This window comes from Eleginops maclovinus, chromosome 1 (assembly GCF_036324505.1).
Source record: "Eleginops maclovinus isolate JMC-PN-2008 ecotype Puerto Natales chromosome 1, JC_Emac_rtc_rv5, whole genome shotgun sequence".
In the NCBI taxonomy this organism is placed as follows: domain Eukaryota; kingdom Metazoa; phylum Chordata; class Actinopteri; order Perciformes; family Eleginopidae; genus Eleginops; species Eleginops maclovinus.
The window spans coordinates 22,318,459-22,341,746 of NC_086349.1; the positions used below are offsets into that span (position 1 = coordinate 22,318,459).

The 23,288-nt window shown below is 43.0% G+C and overlaps 1 protein-coding gene across 1 annotated transcript in view; it reads right to left on the minus strand.

Moving 5' to 3' along the window:
- Positions 1–23,288, minus strand: part of LOC134869369 (laminin subunit alpha-5-like) — a 78,415-nt gene that overhangs the window by 1,979 nt on the left and 53,148 nt on the right. Inside the window, 52 exon segments of the mRNA XM_063890937.1 lie at positions 163–282; positions 443–536; positions 685–815; positions 908–1,067; positions 1,286–1,423; positions 1,595–1,787; positions 1,940–2,091; positions 2,297–2,429; positions 2,749–2,910; positions 3,065–3,195; positions 3,377–3,520; positions 3,848–3,983; positions 4,458–4,603; positions 4,842–4,976; positions 5,234–5,399; positions 5,610–5,743; positions 6,272–6,428; positions 6,560–6,696; positions 7,052–7,231; positions 7,447–7,591; positions 7,943–8,123; positions 8,348–8,461; positions 8,594–8,696; positions 8,803–8,932; positions 9,088–9,242; positions 9,883–9,999; positions 10,287–10,483; positions 10,811–10,984; positions 11,227–11,338; positions 11,467–11,577; positions 11,710–11,861; positions 12,113–12,253; positions 12,452–12,635; positions 12,953–13,053; positions 13,249–13,463; positions 13,633–13,713; positions 13,814–13,944; positions 14,048–14,161; positions 14,250–14,480; positions 15,311–15,394; positions 15,918–16,025; positions 16,661–16,822; positions 17,338–17,478; positions 17,650–17,794; positions 19,262–19,463; positions 19,592–19,803; positions 20,039–20,154; positions 20,285–20,424; positions 20,537–20,663; positions 21,310–21,523; positions 21,610–21,707; positions 22,683–22,791. Of these exon segments, the coding sequence (XP_063747007.1) occupies positions 163–282; positions 443–536; positions 685–815; positions 908–1,067; positions 1,286–1,423; positions 1,595–1,787; positions 1,940–2,091; positions 2,297–2,429; positions 2,749–2,910; positions 3,065–3,195; positions 3,377–3,520; positions 3,848–3,983; positions 4,458–4,603; positions 4,842–4,976; positions 5,234–5,399; positions 5,610–5,743; positions 6,272–6,428; positions 6,560–6,696; positions 7,052–7,231; positions 7,447–7,591; positions 7,943–8,123; positions 8,348–8,461; positions 8,594–8,696; positions 8,803–8,932; positions 9,088–9,242; positions 9,883–9,999; positions 10,287–10,483; positions 10,811–10,984; positions 11,227–11,338; positions 11,467–11,577; positions 11,710–11,861; positions 12,113–12,253; positions 12,452–12,635; positions 12,953–13,053; positions 13,249–13,463; positions 13,633–13,713; positions 13,814–13,944; positions 14,048–14,161; positions 14,250–14,480; positions 15,311–15,394; positions 15,918–16,025; positions 16,661–16,822; positions 17,338–17,478; positions 17,650–17,794; positions 19,262–19,463; positions 19,592–19,803; positions 20,039–20,154; positions 20,285–20,424; positions 20,537–20,663; positions 21,310–21,523; positions 21,610–21,707; positions 22,683–22,791 (7,496 nt within the window).

Genomic DNA, 23,288 nt, shown 5'->3' on the forward strand with positions numbered 1-23,288 from the left:
CAAATCTTTAAAAGCAAGGCTCATCACAGGAATTCAAATGTACTGATAAAGCTACTTAAATTGGGTACATGAGCAAACAATTCAAAAGACAGAATCAGGAGAGGGAACATGATTTTTTGAATAATGTAAAAATAAAAGAGGTGTGTGTGGATGCGAACTCACCGGGGACTCCTCCGAGGTAAACGGTCTCTTTGTCCCCTGCAGAGCGGCTCTGTTTGGGGCCGACGCTGTGCTGACTGGATGTGTCCACATGGAGCTGCAGCACGTTGTTCTTCTTCACCACTGGAGACACACACACACAACATTATTAGCTCAGTGCATCAACAGGGACGGGGGAAGAAGAAGAAACTATGACTCAATATGTTTGTCATCAACTTTTTTTCCATGACTGAAACAGACAACATCAAATATTGTTGACAAAAAAAGACAATTGTAGACTGACCTGTGATGGTGTGCCAGCGTCCGTTACACAGAGGCTCCTCAGGAGTAAAGGAGGTAGAGAATTCACCTTTGCCGCCGTTTATTGAAACAGTCACCTGAACAAAAACACAAACTTCATTAACACATATTGTTTTAAATCGTTCAATAATTATTATTATTATAATTTTTCCTTTTATGTCTTTAAAAACTCAATAAAAATGTCCCTAGTTTTCGTTCAACCCTCCCTGGTGTGCTCAGTCTCACCTCTCCCTGGCTGAGGACCACACTAAGGTGTTTGTCAGCTGATGTCCCAGCATGCAACAGCAGCCCGGAGTCAGAGACGGGCCGAACCTGCAACTGGATTTCCAGATCCCGACCCAGAACTAAGGACTCGTCTGCAGGGAGAGAAACCCTTCAGTCAGGACTCAAACAAGAATACATATTGGCGACAGATGGGTAATAACCACAGAAGAAGAGTGAGGCCTACCTATGGCGATGTGTCCTCCCTGTCCGGAGAAGTAGGCTCCGGGCTGGAGAGGGTTCTGGAAGCAGGGCACCGTCCCCTGGCTGTGAGAGGGGTTTCCTGCAGGGGCTTTGTTAAGCGTCAGGTCCCTGACACAACCCACGAACCCACCAGAGCCTGGAGCCTGAAATTCAGTAGAAAAACACACACACACACACACACACACACACACACAGATCCCCATTTTAACACATGAAGAAGAGAAGGCAACAAACCCCATGCATGCAGTTATTCTATACGATATGTCGATGTCAGCTCATTCTGTGAACCTGAAACAGATTGTAAGTATCTCTAGTGAAGCTACATCCAGTCCCGAGTGTGTGTTATGGGTGGATGTCTTACCGTCAGTGAAGGCGGGGCTCCCCCGATGTATAAAGGCCCGGTGACACGACTCCGGTCTCCTCCGGGGCTTTTCTTGGACTGAGCGCTGATACCGTCCACTATCAGACTGATCTTCTGTCCCTCACGGTTTATAAACACCTGGAGTGACAGAAAGACAGCAGGTTAGACATTAAGGTGACGCAGACACAGATCTGAATGATGAGTTATTCCTGGATTAATTGAAAAAAGAAACTCAAATCGAGAGATGAAAATAATGTCAGGTAGATTTACTTCCTGGGTACATCATGCGACCCTGGCGTGTGAGCTCACCGTGTGCCACTGGTCGTCGTTGTACTTCCTGCGGCTGCGTAGGCTGACCTTCCTCTTCCCTCCGTCCAACAGGAGCAGCAGGTGTCCGTCCGACACGCTGAGTGACATCACAGCCGCGCCGCGCTGCCCGCCCGCGACAAACAGCACCAGACCAGCGGAGGAGTTGATCCGCAGCGCCATGGAGATGTGAGGCCTGCGGGGAGAGAAATGCGGGGTTGAATACATACTTACAAACATTTAAGGTAATTTGAGGTCGTTTTAAAATGAATCAATTTACTTTCTGATCTTATTATGTATGTATTATGTCATTATTATTATAGTTTTTACTTTCATGTTTTTACTCACATTGGGCTGAGGGAGCCGGGCAGGGAGTCGTATCTCTGGAAGCTGTGAGTGGAGCCGCTGAAGTGTGTCGCTCCGGCCTCCTGCTCCGACAGATCCGCCTGACAGGACTCCCTGGTGTTCCGGCTGCGAGACCCTGAGGGCTTCCTGTTCTTCTATTTACAGAGAGGAAGTATAAATCACTTTTTGGTTATTACTCGCTACACATGCTCACTTGGTGTCTGCTGTTCAGCTGTATCTTGAGACACCCTTTGCCTGGTTTCTCTTTGATTTGCGGAAGTAGCACAACTGGCTGTCTGTGTGTGTGTCCATGTCTGTCTGTCTGTTGGTGTGTGTGTGTGTGTGTGTGTGTGTGTGTACCTTGGGTTTGTTGCTCTGTTTGGGCTGAGCGGAGACGATCTGCTGAGGTTTTTTGGCAGCGGGACATTCCATAGGAACGTTGACATTTTCTTTCACCTTCAGCAAATTCAAGACCATCTGAGTATTGGTGTCCCTGGAAGACACACACAAACATAAAATATACTCAACTAAAGATTATAATACAGCACGTGTCATCATTTTGTTGTATGTAAACCACAAGGTGTTTCCTTGTATAGCATATTCATACACACCATATTTCTATCTAGGGGTAAAGATTAAGACTATACCCTTAAATTAAGATTACAAGATTACATTTTGAGGGTTAAAACTTGAGTTAGAAGTTATTATTCCCTATACTCTATTTCTTTTTAAATGTCATTTTTGGAGGATAAAACCGGTTGGAGCCGTCAAAATCTTAAGACTGCAATCCGCTCTTTCATGACAGGGTATACCTCTTGATGAAGACGTTGCTGATGCAGCCGGTGAGGTTGGTGAGGCTTTGGTCGGGCGTTCCTCCGAGGAAGGTTCTTCCCTCTGTGGACGTCGGCACCCGACTTTCCAGCCGGATGTTCTCCTTCGCTTTCTCGATCGAATCGTCCATGTACAGACGCATCCTGGAGGGTGACAGTCAGACAGTCAGCACAGTGTGAGAGGTGCATGCTGCTACTTTACAACAAGGTTTGGACCAAAGTTAAGACTTGAAAAAACAAAGACAAAAACATATTTAGTTAAATCTTATTCCATAGAATCTGACGTCAGTCCTCCTACCCGTTGATGTTGTTGTAGACAGCGATGTAGTGGCTGTTGTCATCGTTGTAAGTCTTCAACGTCTTAATCTCACCGTTTCCTGCTCTCACCACAACGTGTCCTTCATTCAAAAACACCTGACACACTCCATCCTACACACACACACACACACACACATTACAGGTTAGAACACGACATGTAAGGAAATGACACTCGAAAGTCCATCAACAGGACTTTAAAAATAGTATGATCAAAGAAAGAACAGCTGTTGAGTGTAAATGAATAAAGAAGAGAAATGACAGAGGAAACAAGGAGATATGAGGCTTGTCCCACCTTGTCGTGGTGGTAGAACATGAGTCCCTCCTTCTGATCCGTCCTGAAGCTGAAGCTGGCATAGAAGTTGTTCATGATGCTGGGGATGTTTGTCAGAGCCAAGTCCAGGTAGCTCATACCTGAGAAATGAGCCTCACGAGCAACCTGTGTGCACACACACACGGCAGGTCAATACAGGCTGAATTAAAGCACGGGATATGTGTTTTACTTCTTAATATCAGCACACATGCAGCATTAAAGGAACTGTTTCTGGATTTTCAGTAAAATTGCATGTGATTATTCCGTGTGGAAATACTTTCATTAGTTGCTCTATTTTAACTAGTTCTTGGCTTTTAATTTATTGGGAAAACTGGCTGTCATTTAACACTCTTCTGCTGGAGTACACATGAAATTAAGAAGGACTAGACAATAAACAAGATAATGGGCTTGGTTATATTTTTTTGTATCCAAGCTTAATATTATTTTCCTTACCAGCAGATCGCTGTCGCAGCCGAAGCTGACTCCGGAGCTCTTCATCCTCTTTAGGTCGATGTGGGTGCCTCCGGAAGACTTCACGTTCCTGAAGCAGCCCTTCAGAGAGCCCTGCGTAGGGAACATGGACTTCAAGCTGAAAAAAGACGGAGACAGAATGAAACAGCCTGACAAAAAAAACAAAACCTTTTTATTTCTTTGGCCAATAAAGAATGGGACAACTCCTCAGCAAGCTAAAGCACAAAACGCTGTAGACATATCATGGCATGTGAACCAAGGAACCACGTATGTGTACAGTGCGTACATACATAATGTAAGGGCTAATTAAATGTCAAATATGAGAAAATATAGGAAAACATATTTAAATGATTGTAGAGACTATAATAAACTCAAAACAGGTGAACAAGAAAACACAAATATGCAGAAAGGGGAATACAATGAGGAATAAATGACCAATTACTCTAAGTTAAGTTCATTTATACAGCCCAGTAAAACAACTCGGAAATTTGCCTTAAGGGTTTTTATCTACCGATAAATAAGAACGGCTGAGGCAGTCGTGTTGGACTTACAAATTGAAAACAAAATGTAAAAAAGTCTTTGTCTTGCTCACTTCAGTGGCATCTTGTTCTCCGGTACTCCTCCCAGGTAGTATATTCCGCCGAAGGTGGGGATGTTCACTGGGAAGTCTTGGATGTAGAGGACGTTTTGGTTATTCCTCACCACAATACGTTTCGGGCGCAGGATGATGATCTGCAGCTGCACAGTAAACAACAACATTACATCACACATCGACAAATAACACTTAAGTTATCAGCTGCAACAATCACCCACATCCAGCTGGAAATAAACAGCTTCTATCTTTGATAACACATTATTTTCCTCTCCAGTTTTCAAACATTTTGCCTTCTAAGGATCCCTTCACCCGGGATATGACACATACCCAGTGTTGTCACAATGTATGATGAGAAACACAAAGACGGACAGGCAGACTCACTGATTTGGGGTCGGCGTCGCTGATCTTCATATGTTCAGATTTAGGGTCTTTAGGCTCGAGCTTCAACAGATCACCGGTGAAGTCGTAGAAAACTGTCAGTATGCCCTTAAGCACCGCCAGACACAGGAATTTATCCTGCAGGAGAACGGAGAAAACATTGAGAGAGCGCTTCTAGCTAGAAAAACCCCGTGCAGCTTGCATATAATATTAGGAAAGGATTTTGGGAGTGTTCTAGGAATATGTAAAAGTGCCCCTATTGTTGTTTTTGGGGGGATTTCCCTTTCTTGTAGTACTGAAGCTTCTATTGGCTAGCGTAGCTCTACTTGAGAAATGAGCCCGCTACCACCGTTTAAAGACAGTAGAATTAGGCATATAATGAGTGAAGTCTTTACCTCCTTCTGCAGCAGGAGCACTATGCCGTTGTGCGAGAGCAGCCTCACTTCCTGGTCGAAACGCTGCATGCGTGGCCCGTCATCAGGAAAGGTGACCTCAGCGAAGCCGGTACCGTCGAAATATGCTGCGTCATTCACCCAGGGCTGAGTCAGCACCGGCTTCACCCTGTTTTCAGTCATTTTGATCAATTATGATCCACATGGTGGAAGACAAAAGGGAAATATGAGAGTGAGATTAGTCAGAAGTTAAGTCCTTGTTTATAAATAGACTGGAGGTTACTAACTCACATGTTTTTGGTAACTGAGACAAGAAAATAAATGCCCAAATCCAACAAATACTTCAGTTGAATAAGTAAAATGACGACTTGACACTGACCTGCCGCAGGGTTTCTCCTCGGTGGTGTTGAGTGTGAAGATGTTTTGGAAGTTATACAGACTCAGCACTTCCTCGTTGAGCGTATCTAGCTCGATGCAACCTTTAAAGTTTGGTAGAGCGAGCGGGGCCGGGGGCTAAAGAAATAAAGAAAAATAAATTAAGAGCTGGATACTTTATAAATATGATTCAAATGAACATCAACACAACCCTAATGCCTTCTCGGATTAAAAAGGATAAGGTCTTTTTAAAAGATCCAGATTCTATATAGTTTATTATGATCTTTGAATTTGGTTTTTAATTCTGTCCTTTTCACTTCATTTATAGATTGGTTCCTCTCATTAGTGGAATAAAATAAAAAAATCTGTTTTATTACTTTTATTATTATTAGTGCTATTCTTAATGTTTATCCTGCATGTGCTGCCATGTTTAAAGCAAGTTTTGAAAACACAAATATGTTATTTCATTTAATTTAGAATTTTATTTGACCTTTTCCAGTAACTACATAAAAAACATCCACATTTTTCAGTGCAAACATGAACCAAGTATGAAATGTGCTAATGCTGAACCTCTCACAGGTTTCAACTCTGATGCAATGGAAGAGTAGTGGAGAATGACAACACATCTACCCGGCAACAGGAGCATTTAGCCCTCCATGGACTCACTTTAAAGGACCTGGGGTATCCTCCCACGTAGAACACAGTGTTGTCGTGCAGGAGGCTGAGCAGCCCCTGATCTCCTCCGGCCTCCACGTAGGCTTTAGTGACTCTCTGGGCTCCCTCCACCTCTGAAGACATCGACATCAGACCATACTGCAGCACCCTGCAAGCAGCCACGAAAAAATTGATAGAAATGAAGAAGCACATGAGCGTTTTTTAATCTGGTACGTGCGTGTTTCCACGTATCATGATTTGAAATAGGTGTTTATTCTTTCCATAGTGTGTGTATCTTACCTCTCCAGCACGATGCTGTTGAAGTCATTCGTTTTGACGTCTTCAGGCATCAAAACTTCAGCAGTTTCTCCTCCAACATTAAAGTACCAGAGCAGTTTCTTCCCCACCAACGCCATGCCCAGGAACTCCTTACTGGACTACAAACACCAGACAGGAAGTCATTAAAACCCAAGCTTAAAATCCTTACCAACTCTTCATACTGGATCTCTTAGAAACACTCTCACTAATCACTGAGAAAACTAAGAATAAACCAAGAAATGTTTGGAAAGAGGCCGTACTGCAAGTGGCCAATCACTATCTCTAATAAATAAGAATAAAAACAACATTTTAAATAATGAAAGGCTTTTTTTCTGAATTATTGTTTGTTTTTTACCCTCAATCCCTCTGAATGCACTTGTTTTGGCAGGCTGCACCTACATTTTGAATAATTTCTAGGACTCATTAATTTATTTAAGCAACACAGAATGCCGCCTCCGTGTTGGTGATGCTTACATCCTTGTTGCCGAGGTAGAAGACAAACTGTTTGTCGCTGTTGTCCTGCCGCCGAGATCGAGCCCCCTCCGGCAGAGTGATGAAGAACTTCAGGGAGGTGTAAGCGGCGAGGTCGGCCAAGTTGTGTGGAGTACGGACCTGAACGGCCGACGCCCCGTTGAACTTCACCGGAACGCCAACCTGGACGGAGGAGAAGGGCAAAAAAACATTACAAGCTGCCTGAAGAAAGCGGTAAATAGACTGCTTTTATATGGCACTTTTTTAGGCTTTGTGATGTCCCAAAGCGCTTTAAACACAAGGCAGCATTCACCCGTTCACACACACGCTAAAATACAATTTGCTCATCAGGAGAGACAAACACGAAAGGGTTTTTCGATGTGTCTTTGTGTTTTTACCTTGCTGGCAGCATTGCGCGCCTGCTGTATGAGCTGCCGGATGCGGCTGATGTTCTCCGAGATGTTCGGCATCTGCGCCGAGTGATTTTGCAGTTTATCCAACTTCTTCATGAGCAGAGGAATCGTCTCACCCAGCGAGTTCACTACAGAGAGACAGAGTTACATTAAGAGAGATATGGTTTATGTTTACGAATAACTTCACATTTGTTATTGTGTCAGATTTCATTTATTGTTGTTGAATATTTTTTTATTGGCAATCGTTTTTAATTTGGACAGCAACTAATGTCATATTGTTATTATTAGTTAACCGGATTTAGGATTTCATATTTTAGTCAGAACTGCATGGACATTTGTCAGAGCCCAAGAAAACGTTTTCAAATTGCTTATTTATTTAAATGTATACGAACAGAAACATGGTAAAAAAAAAGAAGCAAATTCGTAAAAATATTAGTATTTTTTACAGTTTTTTAAATCGTTTTTATAGTTTTGAATTACCGTCTGGTTAGCCTCCATCAGGGCGTTGTTGATGTCTTCGTTGGTTGCGTTGGCGTCCCCGTACGCCTGCTGCCATTGGTCCAGCTTCTCGTTAATGGGACGCAGGGCATCGAGGATCTGTGTGGCCGTGGTGTTTGCTAAATTAGCCGCTTGCTTTGCCTCGTTGATATCCTGACTCACATCTGATCGTCAGGGAGAAAGAAGGACAACGTTTAAAAAGGGAATGAACTGCAGGTTCTCTTGTGAGGTGAACATATGCCTTCAAAAGCCTCACCCAGGCTATCTGAACATGCTATCAGCCACTTTATTTTATTTCTTGGGTTGCACCTATTTTTAGATGCATTAAATACAAGTTTCTGTTAATTCAATGTAATACCATTTCTGTGTGTGTGTTGAAGATGCTTACTCGTGGTGAAGTTGAGGCTGTTTTGAACCAGCTCGAGGTCTTTCATCACATCGAGCTGTTTGGTTTTGGCGTCCTCCAGTCGCCGCTCAGCATCTTCCAGCTGCGGCTTTAGTTCTGTGCAGCAGAAAAAAAACAAATTCAACAAGTCAAACATCAAAACTGAAGTATACAACACTCTACTTTAACTTGACATTCCTTAAAATCAATACATGTAATTAATATCTTGAAATAAAGATGTGTGTTTACCGTTGTTGAGCTCTTCGTCTAGCTTCTCCACCTCCTCCTTCAGCTCCACGCTGTGGTTCCTCAGAGAATCTGCGATTTGACTGAGATCCTGGTCCTTTATGTTCTGCACAAAAACACCAATATGTAAGGTCAGAAACCAACAAATAAATAGCTAGAGACCGTTTTTTTAATGGGATGTGTGCTCATACTGTACAGGAGGAGTACTGTACCTCCAGAGTGTCGTTTGCAGCCTTTTCAGCCATCTTGGCGGCCTCCTCTGCCTCCTTGATGCTGTTGATGATCTTGTTGTAGGCTTGTGTTACATCCACAAGTCCCCCCTTCTTGCTTTCTGCAACCACACTGCAGAAAAAACATTATTAATATCTTTAATCTTCTCTTGAATATATTTCTGATATAATCTTCTTTGTGAGATTAGTCCCCACAGTGCCCAGCAGTGCAACCTCCTCTACCTGATTAATATCTGATTGTAGCTAAAGAGTGAACTAGTCTCTTACTTGGTCAGGTTCATGGCTAAAGCGTTCAGCATCTCCGCGTGTTTCTCTGCTTCCTCCACCAGAGGAATTTTGGATTTGGCCGAAGCAAATTTCTGCACTTTAGCTGCCAGAGGTGTCCGGGCGCCGTCCAGCTGTGCCGCCAAGCGCTCGTACTCCTGAGAGAGACGTTTTGATTCGTTAAAGAGACACTGTTCATCGTCTGGCATCATCAATCCATATTTGAAAAATATCAAATCTTAATAACTAGACATTGAACTGATTTTCAATTACAAAGAAAGTATTTTTTAATTGTAAATTCATTTCATAATATTTGTATAAAACCTTAATTCTGACTAAGCTCTTTCATAACGTATAAAACATGAAAACCCAAATCTTATATTAATCTTTACTTAAGATGTACATTAAAATAGTGGCCGATGCATTTTGATCCTTATTTGACAAATATACAGCTGCAAAATGTAATCAGAAATGTATTTTTTGTAAGCAATTGTGAAAGATGTAACCCAGAATATCAATAAGTATATGTCTCATTAAAGTAATGGGATGCAGCGTTTTAGTGGACAAAAGCTGGAACTAGAATATGACTCAAACAGAGTAAACGAAATGAATCGGAAACAAGAGCTGATTTTAAATACACACATTTATACAATGACAATATGCTGTATCAATTGCACAAAAATAAAAACAATATTATGTAAATGTCATGCCATAATGACAATTGCACAACTATTGGTTTAAAAATGATTAAACTCAAATAAGATTATTCATTTTATGAATTGAATAAATGATGCTGACCTCTTTGGAGTCTTGCAGCATGGACAGCACATCGTTGACATGCGCTATGTCATCTTCAGCCATCTGCAGATGATCCTCCACCTCCTTCTGCTTCATCACCAGGTCCTCCATCCTCCTCTGCACACACACACACACACACACACACACACACACACACACACACACACACACACACACACACACACACACACACACACACACACACACACACACACACACACACACACACACACACACACACACACACACACACACACACACACACACACACACACTTTATAAGGGATTCACCCATTGCACATTTCTCACACATTTCTGAACCAGATGAACACATGGGAGCATCCCTACTGTTTACAACTATCTTTTACTTCCTTCCTTCTGTTGTTGTTTATTTCCCAGCTCACCTGGTTGTCCTCCAGCATTTTCTCGCTGACGTTGTTGATCTCCGTCGCTCTGGCCGTGTTGTTTACTGCTTCGTTCAGGGCGTCGCGCAGATCCATCATCTTCGAGTGGAAGCGGGTCAGGCGGTCTCTGATAGTCTTGGCCAGGTCGCTGTTTTCTTCCTGGCGATTGGCCAACTCCTTGTGTACACGATCCAGCACTAGCAGAGAGAAAGAGGCACAGTTTGAGGATGTGATCGCACACACTGTTTACTTTTTTGATGAACCCTAGTGGAAAAGAGAACTTGTCAGGTTGCATTGAGGCATTACGTTCGTTTAGCATAAAAAAGTCATTAGAAACTAGTTTCTATTAACCTTACCCAACCCAATTGTTCTGTAGCCAGGAGGATAATACCGCATACATTTGTAGGAGTGAGTACTATACGAAACCGTTCATCAGTGTAAACAGTTTGCAGTATATGCATTTTGGCCCGAGTGCTTCAAAATGAGTCCTAACACCAGCTAAAGAGTTAGCACTTAGAACGTACATTTCTCCGCCTCAGTCTTCTCTCTGTCAGCTATCTTCTTCTGCCTCAAGCAGCTCCTGAACCTCATCTCCCTCAGCATGGCCTGCACCTCCCTCATCTTCTTCTCCCTCTCATCGAGGTCCTGGTACCCGTCCGTGACATTCAGCAAGGACCGGTTCGCCATCATCAAGACTTCTATGGAAATACATCACATCACATCAAATCAATCAATCAATCAATCAAATGGTCTGTAGGTTTAGTGGGACAGTTAACACTCCTCGGTACATATAGAAGTGGTTCAGATGAAATGTGAGATATATTGGTGAAGAACTTACAGCACATGTCAGAATGTAGACAGCAAACTAAAGTTTTCTTTACTGGCTACTAAAGTCTCAGTTGTTATTGCTATGTTTGATTTGACTTTTTTGGGGTCCTACCCTTTATATCCATGGTCATGTTGCTGATAAAGGACAGCAGGTCTTCCGCTCTCTGGTGTGTCTTACTGGTACTGTTGCCCAGGTCAACCGCCCTGTTGGTCATCGCTGTCGCCTGAAAACACCAAAACATCACAACACTTAGTTTAGTTTTTAGGTCGAGTGAATTGTCGCTGAGCAAGGTCACCGCGTGCAACAAGAAAAGAAGATGGATTATTTTATTTTTTTTAAAAGAGACCACACCTTGTCCTCTAGTTTGTTGATGTCATCGTTGATATTAGTGATCTCAGCCTCCAGCACGTCGGCCCGACTCCGGCTGTCATCCAGCGTGCTGTTGTAGTTCTCTATGGCGAGCTAGAATCATAGGAACACAAGTTTCATTTACATATTGTAACCTAAAACAAACAAAACATCTGTCTTACAGCCAGATGAGCCACAGAATGTGTGTGTGTGTGTGTGTGTGTGTGTGTGTGTGTGTAGACTCACAGCGATGTCCTCGATAGACTTGTTGAGGTTGTGCAGCTGAGCCCAGGCCATGGAGCTGGCGTTCAGGCTGCTCAGCTGACCGGTCACCGAGCGGAAGTCGTCGCTCATTTTTTCAAGATCCTCCAACAGGACGATGACGCAGCTGTCGCACGCTGCAAGGGGAAACACACACACACACACACACACACACACACAAACACACACTTAATTTAATCCATGAAGAGATATAGACTTGAGCTTTTTAACGCTCAACAGGATCAGCGTTAAAACATCTTGTTCCCTTTAGATATTAAATAATAGGCCATGGTTAAAATGTTTTACTTTTTAAACATATTAGGATTTATCACATTAATGTATCAAAAGCTGTCATGAAATGTTCGGAAATGTGATTTATTTCCCTTACGTTCACAGTGCATGACGTGATGGTGCTCTACAGGCATGTTGAATTTGTTTGAGCAGGTGTCACACTGTTTTCCTGTCATCCCGTCGGGGCAGCGGCACTCTCCAGAGCGAGGGTCACAGCGACCTCCTTTACAGCTGCACTCTGCAAGGAGGGGAGGGGGGGGGGAGGGTGGTGTTAAACAGGACAGGTGGGGTCGAAACTATTTTGCATCTGAAGTGTGATTACATAAATGTAGCATCCTGCAGGTCAACTCATGAGACTTGACTGTTAAATGGGATGACGGACATTTCTACCGTGTCCTCAATGTTTTACAGTTCATTACGTCCTGCATGCACTCACTCTTGCAGCCGTCGGGTCCGTAGTCCCAGTGTCCGGGAGCGCACTGTTTGCAGCTGGGTCCGTTGACTCCGGGCTGGCAGGCGCACTGACCGCTCTGAGGGTCGCAGGGCTGCACGAGCGCTGCAGACGCCTCGCAGTCGCAGTGCCGACAGCCGGAGCACGAGTCGTAACCGAACGAGCCGTCCTGGGAGGAAACAGAGACAGGCACGGGCATGAGGGGAAGCTTTAGGAAATACATCCGACCTTTTTCCAAACAGTCTTGTCAGAAAGGTTTATCGCTGTGAGATGTATGTAAAATACACACAAAAATGGCAAAGAGAAGCTCACATTTCCTCTAATTCGATAGGCCTTGATTATTTGATTTGTTTCAGTTTTTCTGCCTAAAATGTTTGACAAACAACTGATTCATCATCTAAAATAATATGTGCGTTAAATGATGTTTTAGACTATAATCCACGTTGAAAATATAAAAACTTGAAGAAAAACTTGCCCCGCTCTTACCTCGCAGCGGTCACAGTGCGGTCCGGTGACTCCGGCTTTACAGCGACACTGTCCAGAGTGAGGGTCACATGACTCGGTGCCGCATGGAGAGCAGTTACATTCTGCGTGGAAGAAAACAAAAAACACACAACTTTTGAATCTGCTGATACAAATTTCACTTTAACAATCTAATGTAAGCTAAATTTATTATAAATAAATTCAACCAGGGCGTCTTTGGAGACAGGAAGTGTAAACCCTCTCATGCAATTGATGCCAAATATTAAGCTAATAATACAATCTTTTTTGGCTGAACTCACTGGTGCAGTTTTTGGCTTTGATGGCATCTCCGTAGTAACCAGGGGCGCAGATGTCACACTGCGGCCCGGCCGTGTCGTGCATGCAGCTCAGACACTCGCCGGTCAGCGGATGGCAGTCGGTGAAGAGCATGTTGGGGTCCGTGTTGCCGTTGCAATGACACAGCTGGCACCTGCTACCCAGCACCATGGGGTTGCCGTAGTGACCTGGGGCACATCTGTGTGAAGAGATCCGTTTTTTAAAGATAGCGGCTCAGATTACGCGCGGGAAAGTAAGTACTAACGTGTTTTATGAAACTCTCTTTTGACATATTGTTGACATATGTTACTCTTCCACTAGATTGAGAAAGAGAGGCCTCCTATCAAACCCACTCTGTGCTGATTTACCTTTCACAGTGAGGGCCGGCGTAACCCGGCATACACAGACACTGCATCTTGTCGGTCTTCTGCACACAACCCTCTGCAAAGCTACAGAGACAAACAAAGAGTTATTACAAAATAATACTCTAAGATAAAATGAGAAAAGTAACTCGAGCAAGACTGAAAAAAGAGAGTAAACTGTGCTGACTTGTTGGAGGGGACCCTCAGTGGGCAGGGACAACTGGAGCATGACACTGCCTGTCCGTCAAGACTGTTGTTGCCTAGGAAACCACCCCGGCACGTCTCACAGTGGTCACCGTTGGTGTTGTGCTGGCAGTCCTGAGGAAAGAGGAGGGGAATGATAAGAAACCATGCTGGAGAAAGATATGACGAAACATCTGGTTGGGTATTTTTTATTATAATTATAATTATAAATCCTCACCAAACAGATTCCAGATCCGTCCATACAGAGGTCCGAGTGTCCGTTACAGTTACAGGGAACACATTTCCCCAAAAACAGACCGATAGTGTCTCTGTAGAAACCTGGAGCACATTTCTGTAGAGGAGAGAAACATGTGAGAAAAGCTGGGATTCTTTATCGATGAATGACTAAGTGATGATTCATATTTCTCGATTAACCACACCTGACACGAGTCTCCGAGGTAGTTGGCGGGACACATGCAGATCTCCACGTTGTTGGCATGGCGACCAGCAGGCAGGGTCTCGGCGGCCTCCAGCACGGCGCCGCGTATCGACACGGAGTGGGCCGACTGAGAGTGCAGGGCCCGGATCTGCAGAGACTCCAGACCGACCAGGACCATCATCAGCTCCTCACGGGACACAGAGTTACGGGTCTGAGCGTGACGGAAACTTCCCTGAGAGGAGAGAAGGAGAACAAGGGTCAGGTTTGGGCTTTAGACCGTTCCCTATTTCCACAAGGACCTTTGAATGAAGGAATGAAATGTATATGGACAATATTAGCTATAAGAAAATGGAAAGCGACACCTGTTGTCCAGCACATACGTAACAACATAATATGTTGAGAGATAGAGAGATGACAAAACAAATAGAAACACCACACCAACCCCTAAATATTCAATATCAACCTAAAAATAAACCACCTTCATTTGCAGGGGTGTCGCACTATACCAGTATTGGAGATAACTCTGATATTTAAAAAATGTAAGAATGATATTGTTGATACTAAACATTATATGTGGTCTAAATTTTGAATGACTTTTAATATAATAATTATTGTTATTTAATATAATTATTATTTTCTTTAACAAAATTATAGTGAATTATTTGGATCATAATAAGAGGAATAGTGATGGAAAATAAATAAAGTTTTCGAAGGCTCAAAAAATGGACGGTATTGCTTTAGTCTTGTGGTTTTTTTTGTTGCACATTTACCCTGTGTTAATTATTCCATTTAAGCAGCTTAAGATGGCAGTGAGACACACAATGATTACCAGCACACTGTTTAATCTCTGCAACTAATGACTTTGTATTTCATTTGCTAATTTGCCTCAGGTGATTATCACCAAATTAAAAACCCTGACACCAATATAATTTGAAACGAAAGGGGAAATCCAACATGTTGCTGCCAGCCTGCGCGTTGTGTGTTGTTAGCTTCAGCGTCTATCATTAATCTTCTCGGTTGTGTAGCTGAAATGACCCATGAAAGCATCTGGAGTGACTTTACCTCCACCATGTGAACTATTCCCAGGTGAGGGTCTTCAGGGGAGGAGTACTCTCGCTCCATGAACACCAGGGTCATCTGGTTACCCTGTGGAGGAAATAATACGGTGATAAGTGTGTGTGCAGTTATGTAACAGACAGTGTGTGTGTGTTTGCTCTGGATCTGCAGGTTTCAACACGTGCATCCGAAGACTTTTCAAAACAACATCAAGCAACAATAAATACTCCTTTGAGTTTGTGTTCATACTGGCAGAAGTAAGACTAAACATAATTACTAGAAATACTTTAAGTAGATTCATTTAATGACGTGTTAAAACAATACTTTATTAAAATATAAAAGCAATAAACATATAAGGGTAAGACCGATACAAAGCGGCAGCAATTTTAGGAGATGGCTGGAGTGTGTAGGCGACTTCTTGTCGATACTTCTTTATAGTTTGTGTGTTTTTCAGGCTTTGTTTCTAAAGTTCCTGAATTTTCACTTCTTAATACAAAGGCAGCATCGGGCTTAATACTGTTGGCTTCTACCACAAACTAAAAATAATGTTAGTTTTCTGCCGTGTGTGTGTGTGTGTGTGTGTGTGTGTGTGTGTGTGTGTGTCCTTTTATACCTTGAGGATGATGTCAGGCCTGGAGGCTTCTGCAGGTAGAGTCAACACGTCTCCTCTCATGGTCTGAGTGTGCAGACGGTACCTCAGATAACCTCCATAGGATGAGACCTGAGGTAGACGGACTGCAATGTTGATGACAACAACAATGGGTACATTCAGGCGCAGAGGCCAGTGAAAGATAAAACGCCTTTACGACTGTAGCGATAATGCAGGTTTTAGCATAGCTGGCATTTGAAGCTGGTTCGTGGAGCGTAACAGGATTTAGTTTGGGGATTTACATCAAACCATCAGACCATCAGCCCGCAGACTGATGCTGGCTGGATCTCACATGAAAGCTGTCGGTTTAAATGTCTAGACGAAACGCTGATCTGTATCCAAACACCTCGCCGAGCCTGTGCACGGTCATGTGGGATCATTGTTTGTGTGTGCTTTAGGTGTCTCCATGTTGTGTCTCTCATGTGTCTTTACCATGACATTTAGCACAGGTAGGATACATTTGTCTTTATGGATTTCATTTTAATACATCAAAACAGCCTTATAAATTTCACTTTAGGATACAATCTTTAGTTTGTAAAGGGTAAACATCAATACTGTTTTGTCACACAAGGTTTCCTTCTCCCCCTTTAAGTAGACTTCATTCGGAACGATTCTTATTTTAAAGGTATTATTTTACCATTTAAGGAAAAGAACACAATCTATTTACTCTTTCCCGACCCCACCTGAGGTCATCTTTCCCCTCTTACCTTGTCTCCCAGATAAGTCTTTGGTGCATGCCAGTGGAGGTCCTGGTACACATCGGGCACATCGCTGAGGTCGGCCTCTACGAGGTCCTGACCCGGATACACTGCCACCGGTACTTCCTGTTTGTCTGCTCCAAGCAACACCCAGCCCTCCATGTTCATCACCTGTAGGATGGAGAACATAGGACATGACTAAACATCAAACAAGAGAGCATTGACACAATTTTGAGAGAAAAATGTTGTTTATGTAAAAACAAAGACAATTTTAGAATTTAACTAAACTAAAAAAAAAAGAGTTAATGACAGAAATGTAACAACGATCTTTTAAAGTCTAATATTGTAATGGTTAGTCGGACAAAAAATAAAATTAATTAGAAACTGGACTCTTAGAAACTCAAATTCCTGACGTCTTTCATACAAAACACCTAATTGATGAATTGGTTATATGTATATTTATCAAGTAAATATATCAACACGTCCCATTAGGATTTGAAATCCAGCCTTTTTCTTTATTAAAGTTTTGAATAATTTCACACCAGAATTCACAGGTTTGGACTTTATTCAACAACAAGATCTGCAGACCAAGATTTATGGAAGATAATTAAAGATACGATGCAAATAGAGACAGAGAAGCAACGACAAAATCTTCTGTCGGGACATTAAAAAAGTTTAAATGATACCTCGGTGCGCCTCTTCTGAGAGCTGCGGCAGCGGTCCGTGGCTCCGAAGCAGAAGCAGCTGGTGCAGCCTTTCGGGTTGGTTGGGTCCAAGTGGAACGTACCAACTCTGCACTGATCGCATCGGGAACCCTGGACGTTCTCCTACAGGCGGACGACACAGCGCAGGTTAGAGACCACTGGGACTATTGGAGGAGGTGTGTGTGTGTGTGTGTGTGTGTGTGTGTGTGTGTGTGTGTGTGTGTGTGTGTGTGTGTGTGTGTGTGTGTGTGTGTGTGTGTGTGTGTGTGTGTGTGTGTGTGTGTGCTGCTCCACCTTGCAGAGACACTGTCCTGTGAAGGAGTCACACACTTCCTCTTCGGTTCCTGCCTCGTTGCAGTCACATAGCCTGCAGTTGGGGTAACCATAGAAACCGGGAGTGCAGCGGTCACACTGGCGGCCGACGACGTTGTCCTTGCATCTGGAAAATAAAATCAACACAAGTTTGAATGACTGTTTGACAATCAACAAGTCTAATGACTAATAACTCAGAAACATTTGGGCTTGTTAAGATACACTGGCAGCCAACTGCAATGTGTTTTTGGGGTGTCAGGATCTGAAGCGATGAGAGGCTTCAGGCAGAGAAATACCTTCAGCTTTACATCCATGACTTGTCCAAACAAAGCTGACACATTCCTGTTTGTGTGTGTGTGTGTGTGTGTGTGTGTGTGTGTGTGTGTGTGTGTGTGTGTGTGTGTGTGTGTGTGTGTGTGTGTGTTTGCAGGGGTGAATGATAGTGATTTCAGATGTCATGAACGCTTACTCTCCATAAAGCAATGTCTATAATTATGTTCCTTTCAGATCATACAGTGTAACCCTAAAGCTAGTCTCTGCCAAACAAAATAATACAATCAGAAAATTCAGTAAAACTGTCATCATATCTGACTGAAATGAGTATAAAAATCTTCATTTAATTCTAAACCCACCGATAACCCATGCCCCCTCTTACTCTAAACAAGGCTTTATTTTCTATATCTCTAGTCAATATTTTGGTGTATTTCTTCTTAATATTTTAAATTGTCAAGGTGGTCAGCTTATTTCTTTTTCTGTCTTTTATTAAAAACTAATATTGTAATTATTTTACTGTGATTTATATATATATTTTTTATTTACTACTAACCTCAAAAAAAATTAAATAAATAAAACACTTAAAAAATAGTAGGCAAAAATATTATCTAGGGGTGTATTGACAGGACACGAAGAACGAAAGAAAGTTGGCAGAGGGTTTAGAAGAATGACAGAAACAAATGGAGACAAAGAGGGCAGAGAGTCCACTGCATAAAGGACGTTATAACAGCACTCAAAAAGGCCTGTATGATATTCTAAGGTTTAGAGACGAAGGGCTCACAACATACAAGAAGCTGCTGACTGACATTTGGAGCACATCATCATGATTTGAAGACTGAAGGAGGAACAACGGAGGCAGACAGACAGATCAGGAGGAGGACAGACAGATAAGGAGGAGGACAGACGGATAAGGATGAGGACAGACAGCTGCCGTGTTGTTGGCAGTCCTCAAGAGAGCAAAGTTTGAAAACCTGCAGAACAGACAAGAGTTGGCAGGTACAGCTGGCCAAACACAGCAATCAACCCAAGGAGGGAGTCAGAGCCAAGATCCTGTCAGGGGACACAACGGTGGGGAAATAACTGCCTTTTTAGGTATTGCAAACCCAGGCCTGACATTGGAGAGTTTGCTAAACCCCAAAGCAAATCAAGCCTCAGAGGCAATTACAAGAAATCAAATTGCTCAATTTTTTGAGATGGAAAATCCGTCTGCTTTTGATTAAGGCCCCAAAAACGGCTCATTCTTGAACCATTACCAGTGTTCCTGAGGCAATACTGATATGATATCCGCTGTAATTATTTCCTCTGTGTCATCTTGTCTTACCTGCACTGTCCGCTGAGGGTGTCACAGTTCACATCGGGCGTCTCGACCCCAGGCCGGGAGCAGTTGCAGACCTCACACCCCACCACGGGGTGGCAGCCGAACGACTGGGGCTCACACTGAGTGCATTCTGGGAGCACAGTCCTCGGAGGGCAGATACAGTCGCCGGTCACCGGTTCACACAACCTGGTGCCACAGTTACAGGCTGGAGGAAAGAGGGGAAGCGATACAGTTAGATACAGGAAAGACTAAATCCATCCTTTAGTTACAATCATAATCCGTGTGCCTGCAGCTGATTTTTTTGGTCCATTTAGTCAACTTATCAACACTCACGTCTGCAGTTGGGGAATCCCCAGTAGCCCGTGGCGCACATGGAGCAGTCCCGGCCAATCACGTTGGGCCTGCAGAGGCACTGACCGCCGAACTGCTCGCAGGTGTCGCTCTCGGCTCCAACCTCGTGGCAGGCGCAGGGCAGAGCGCCGTTATTGAAGAAGGCAGAGAGAGAGACCGCCGAGCCGAGGCAGAACAGAGAAGCGGTGGTAGGACTGGAGGTGGGGGGAGGAGAAGAGCTCATCATTCACATGTTGAAAAAAGCATTCCCATGTTTGACAATAAGTTAAGGAAAACATTGAAACACTAAGAGTACTTAATCACAAATTCGGATCATTTAATGTATATTCCATTAAGTCTTTTCTAAAAACTATAAATTCTCTTATTTTTTCTGGAAAAAAACTCAATCTTGCATATTCAGTTCAATGCACATCTCCTCTCCTGACTCACTTGATATAGAAGCTGTTCTGGCCACAGTTGCTGATGAAGTCGTAGGATTTATCCAGAGGTTCCTCGTTCAGGTAGCTGGAGCTGTAGCTCGTCTCAGGCACAACCAGCACATAATCCTGCAGAGGGTTAGGGAAATATTGAGAGAAATTCTATAATCAAGGCTGTAATAACGGAATATAAACGAAAGGAAGGAGGAAATAACTTTGGGAACAGAAAGAAAAGAGAATGAAAGGCAGTAGAACTGACCAGCCACAGCGTCTTGTCGGCAGGTATCTGCACGGTGATGAAGACCTCGTGGTCCGTCACATCCAGAATGATCTGGTTCTCAGAGACCAGGACGTTACGGCAGCCGTAAGCGTGCGGACAGAAGGAGGCGTTGGCGTGGCCTGATGCATAGAAGAAAAACACATGGGTCAATCTTTCTGAAATAGAGTTTTTATATTCATTTATTAATTGAGATACGCAGCTTGGACCAAAACTCAGTCTGTGTGCTCTCACCCTGCCAGATCCTCCCCCCGTTGATGTAGACCTGCACGGGGTAGTTTGGGTGCAGAGGCTGGTGGTAGTGGAGAATGAAGACGTAACGCCCCAGAGCATGGACACGGGTGGAGTACACTGCTGCATTCTGGGTAAGGGGATGATGGAGGAAGTAATGGAAAAGGGAAACATATGTCAGACATTTCTATAACTCAGGTTTTTTTTGCCTATTTCCATGAATGAGTCTCACTCAGGCCCTCTGACTGTTTTATTTTGGGGTCTTAATCATGTTTGATAAGTTTACTGAGTTGTGTTTCTAGCAGTGAACGAGTTTGGTTAGATGTCCCCCCATAAAGTTTGAGGTTTTCCTATTCCTGTAACCAAAGCTCAGCGAGGTTTTACTCCTGGATAACTATGAGCTGGATGTTCTCCTCTTGTGGTGTCATAAGATAAGCAGATAAGAACACCTCAGGAAATGGGTGAATGCGTTCATCAGTCCAGACTGTAATTGTCCAAAGTCCATTTTATTATTATAATCTTTCTAAGCATGAGGACCTGCTGGCTATAAGACATTAACATCTGTTTCCTTAGACCCATAAACCTTTGCATGTTGAGGTGATTTCCTACTCTCGTAATCTGAAGCAAAACGGTAATTCTAGAAGAGTTTCACTTTCAGGAGTCTTAGAGCAGCTGTTCCAGGTGATCCTCATTTAAACAGCTGACTATTCCTTTGGATAGCTTGTATAGAAGTATCACTATCTACTCTTTTTTAAATAAAAACATCAGCGTGGTACCTGCAGTGAGTCCAGCCTGACGTGGTCGCTGTTATCCGCTCCGTGTGGAGGTCTGTTCCCTCCCGTCCAGATGGCGGCGTCACTCTGGTGGTAGGGCAGCGGGGGAGCGGCTGCAGGGGATGCCAGGATGGGCTCCTGCACGGAGGAGCTCTGACCCTCCTTCAGCACCAGAGAGTCTGACAGGGTCTGGAAGCGTGAGGGGACGCAGGAGGAACTGCAGAAACAGAGGAGAGTAAGAGGGATTAGTTCATTGCCTCTGTTTGATGTGTGTTGATATTTAAAAAGGAGTTACAGTCTTACCTGTCAGGTGAGAACTGCCCATGAGTGCTGATGCAGTGGACTTTAGGTTCAACGTACTCCATGGTGAACTGGTCTTTAGGCACCAGGTACACTTTGTGCTGAAGAAAGAAAGAGGTTGTTGCAATGTTTATTTGTGAAATTATTCAAGTGATACATCAAAAATATACTGATTATTTGAGTCTCAAAACAGTAAGTCATTTTAAGAGATTACTAAGCAATTATTTTTAATTTTGACATTTCATCTGCATTTTTACAACCAATTTCTTTCTTGACAATTGTAGCTATCATCACTCTGGCAATTGGTTTGACAGAACGACTTGTGACACACAGTATACGTGTGTACTACTATGCGTTGTAAATCTGTTCAGAGACCGTTTTTGTGGCAATTCAATATTTCAACATGTGTTGACATTGAGGTTGTTGGAGAATTTTAAAAATGTTTTGTTTATTCCAAATTATTTTATAGGAGTTAACTGAAAACATTTTTTATAAACATATTGAACATAGTTTATGATCTAAACCAGGGGTGTCCAACCTGTATTCCCTGAGGGCCACATACAGAAAAACATACAAAGGGTATAGGTATATTGCCTTGTAAGTTAAGTTATAAGTTAGCAAAATCAATCAAATGTAGGTACATTTTTCTAGATACTTGAATATGCTTTAAGCAACATCACAGCTCTCCATAGGGTTTCATTTATTTAGTTGGCAGCTCATTTCTTAAAACAGAAGCTTCTGATTGCTTATAATAAGGGGAAACAGGAATGGTCTATTTCAAATTTGTTATGCAAATAAGTTCATATTAAACTATGATTTGTTTGAAACATGTTTCAACTTTAATTGACTGAATTTATTAAACATTTTGTGAATACTACTGTGTAATATATCATTTTTACATATTTAAGAAGTAAAATATAAGAAAAGCACAAGTTTCAGGTGTGGGCCATATTCAATTATGCTTTTAGCATTTGCTGAGGGCCAATTAAAAGTGGGCCGTAGTCTCGACACCCCTGCTCTAAAAAAGCTCTTTAAAAAGCTCATCTCGGGACCGCTGCTTGTGATGTTGGACTCACCAGGAAGAAGCTGGCGCGGTCGGAGATTAGCTGGATCTCCGCGTTCTCGGGGAGAGAGAGGACGGCCACTCTGTTCTGCCCATCGATGGCCACGGCTCGACACAGGAAGCTACACACACACACACACACACACACACACACACACACACACACACACACACACACACACACACACACACACACACACACACACACACACACACACACACACACACACACACACACACCCATTAAGAGCTGTTGACACACTTCATAAAGCTCATAGGGTAACAGTAAACTGTGAAGCAGCTGAGTCCACACTCTACTGTAAAAACACACACACTGTTCAATGAACTCACACAGCGTTTTCTTTTAGGGGCTGATCTCTAATTGTCTTCCTTTCACCAGATTTTGCATCACACTCATCACTGTCTAATGTGAAAATGACAGGGGTGTAACATTACGGTTGAAGCTGGCGACACCCTTTTTTATTATATAATTAGACAGTTCTGATTGTTTTACTGAGTTTTATATGTTCATGTGCAACACTATGTCAAATAACTATTTCTGCATATTTTGTATAATTCCCTCAGTAACAATTGTAGTTTTTTGGGAAACCAATTTGAT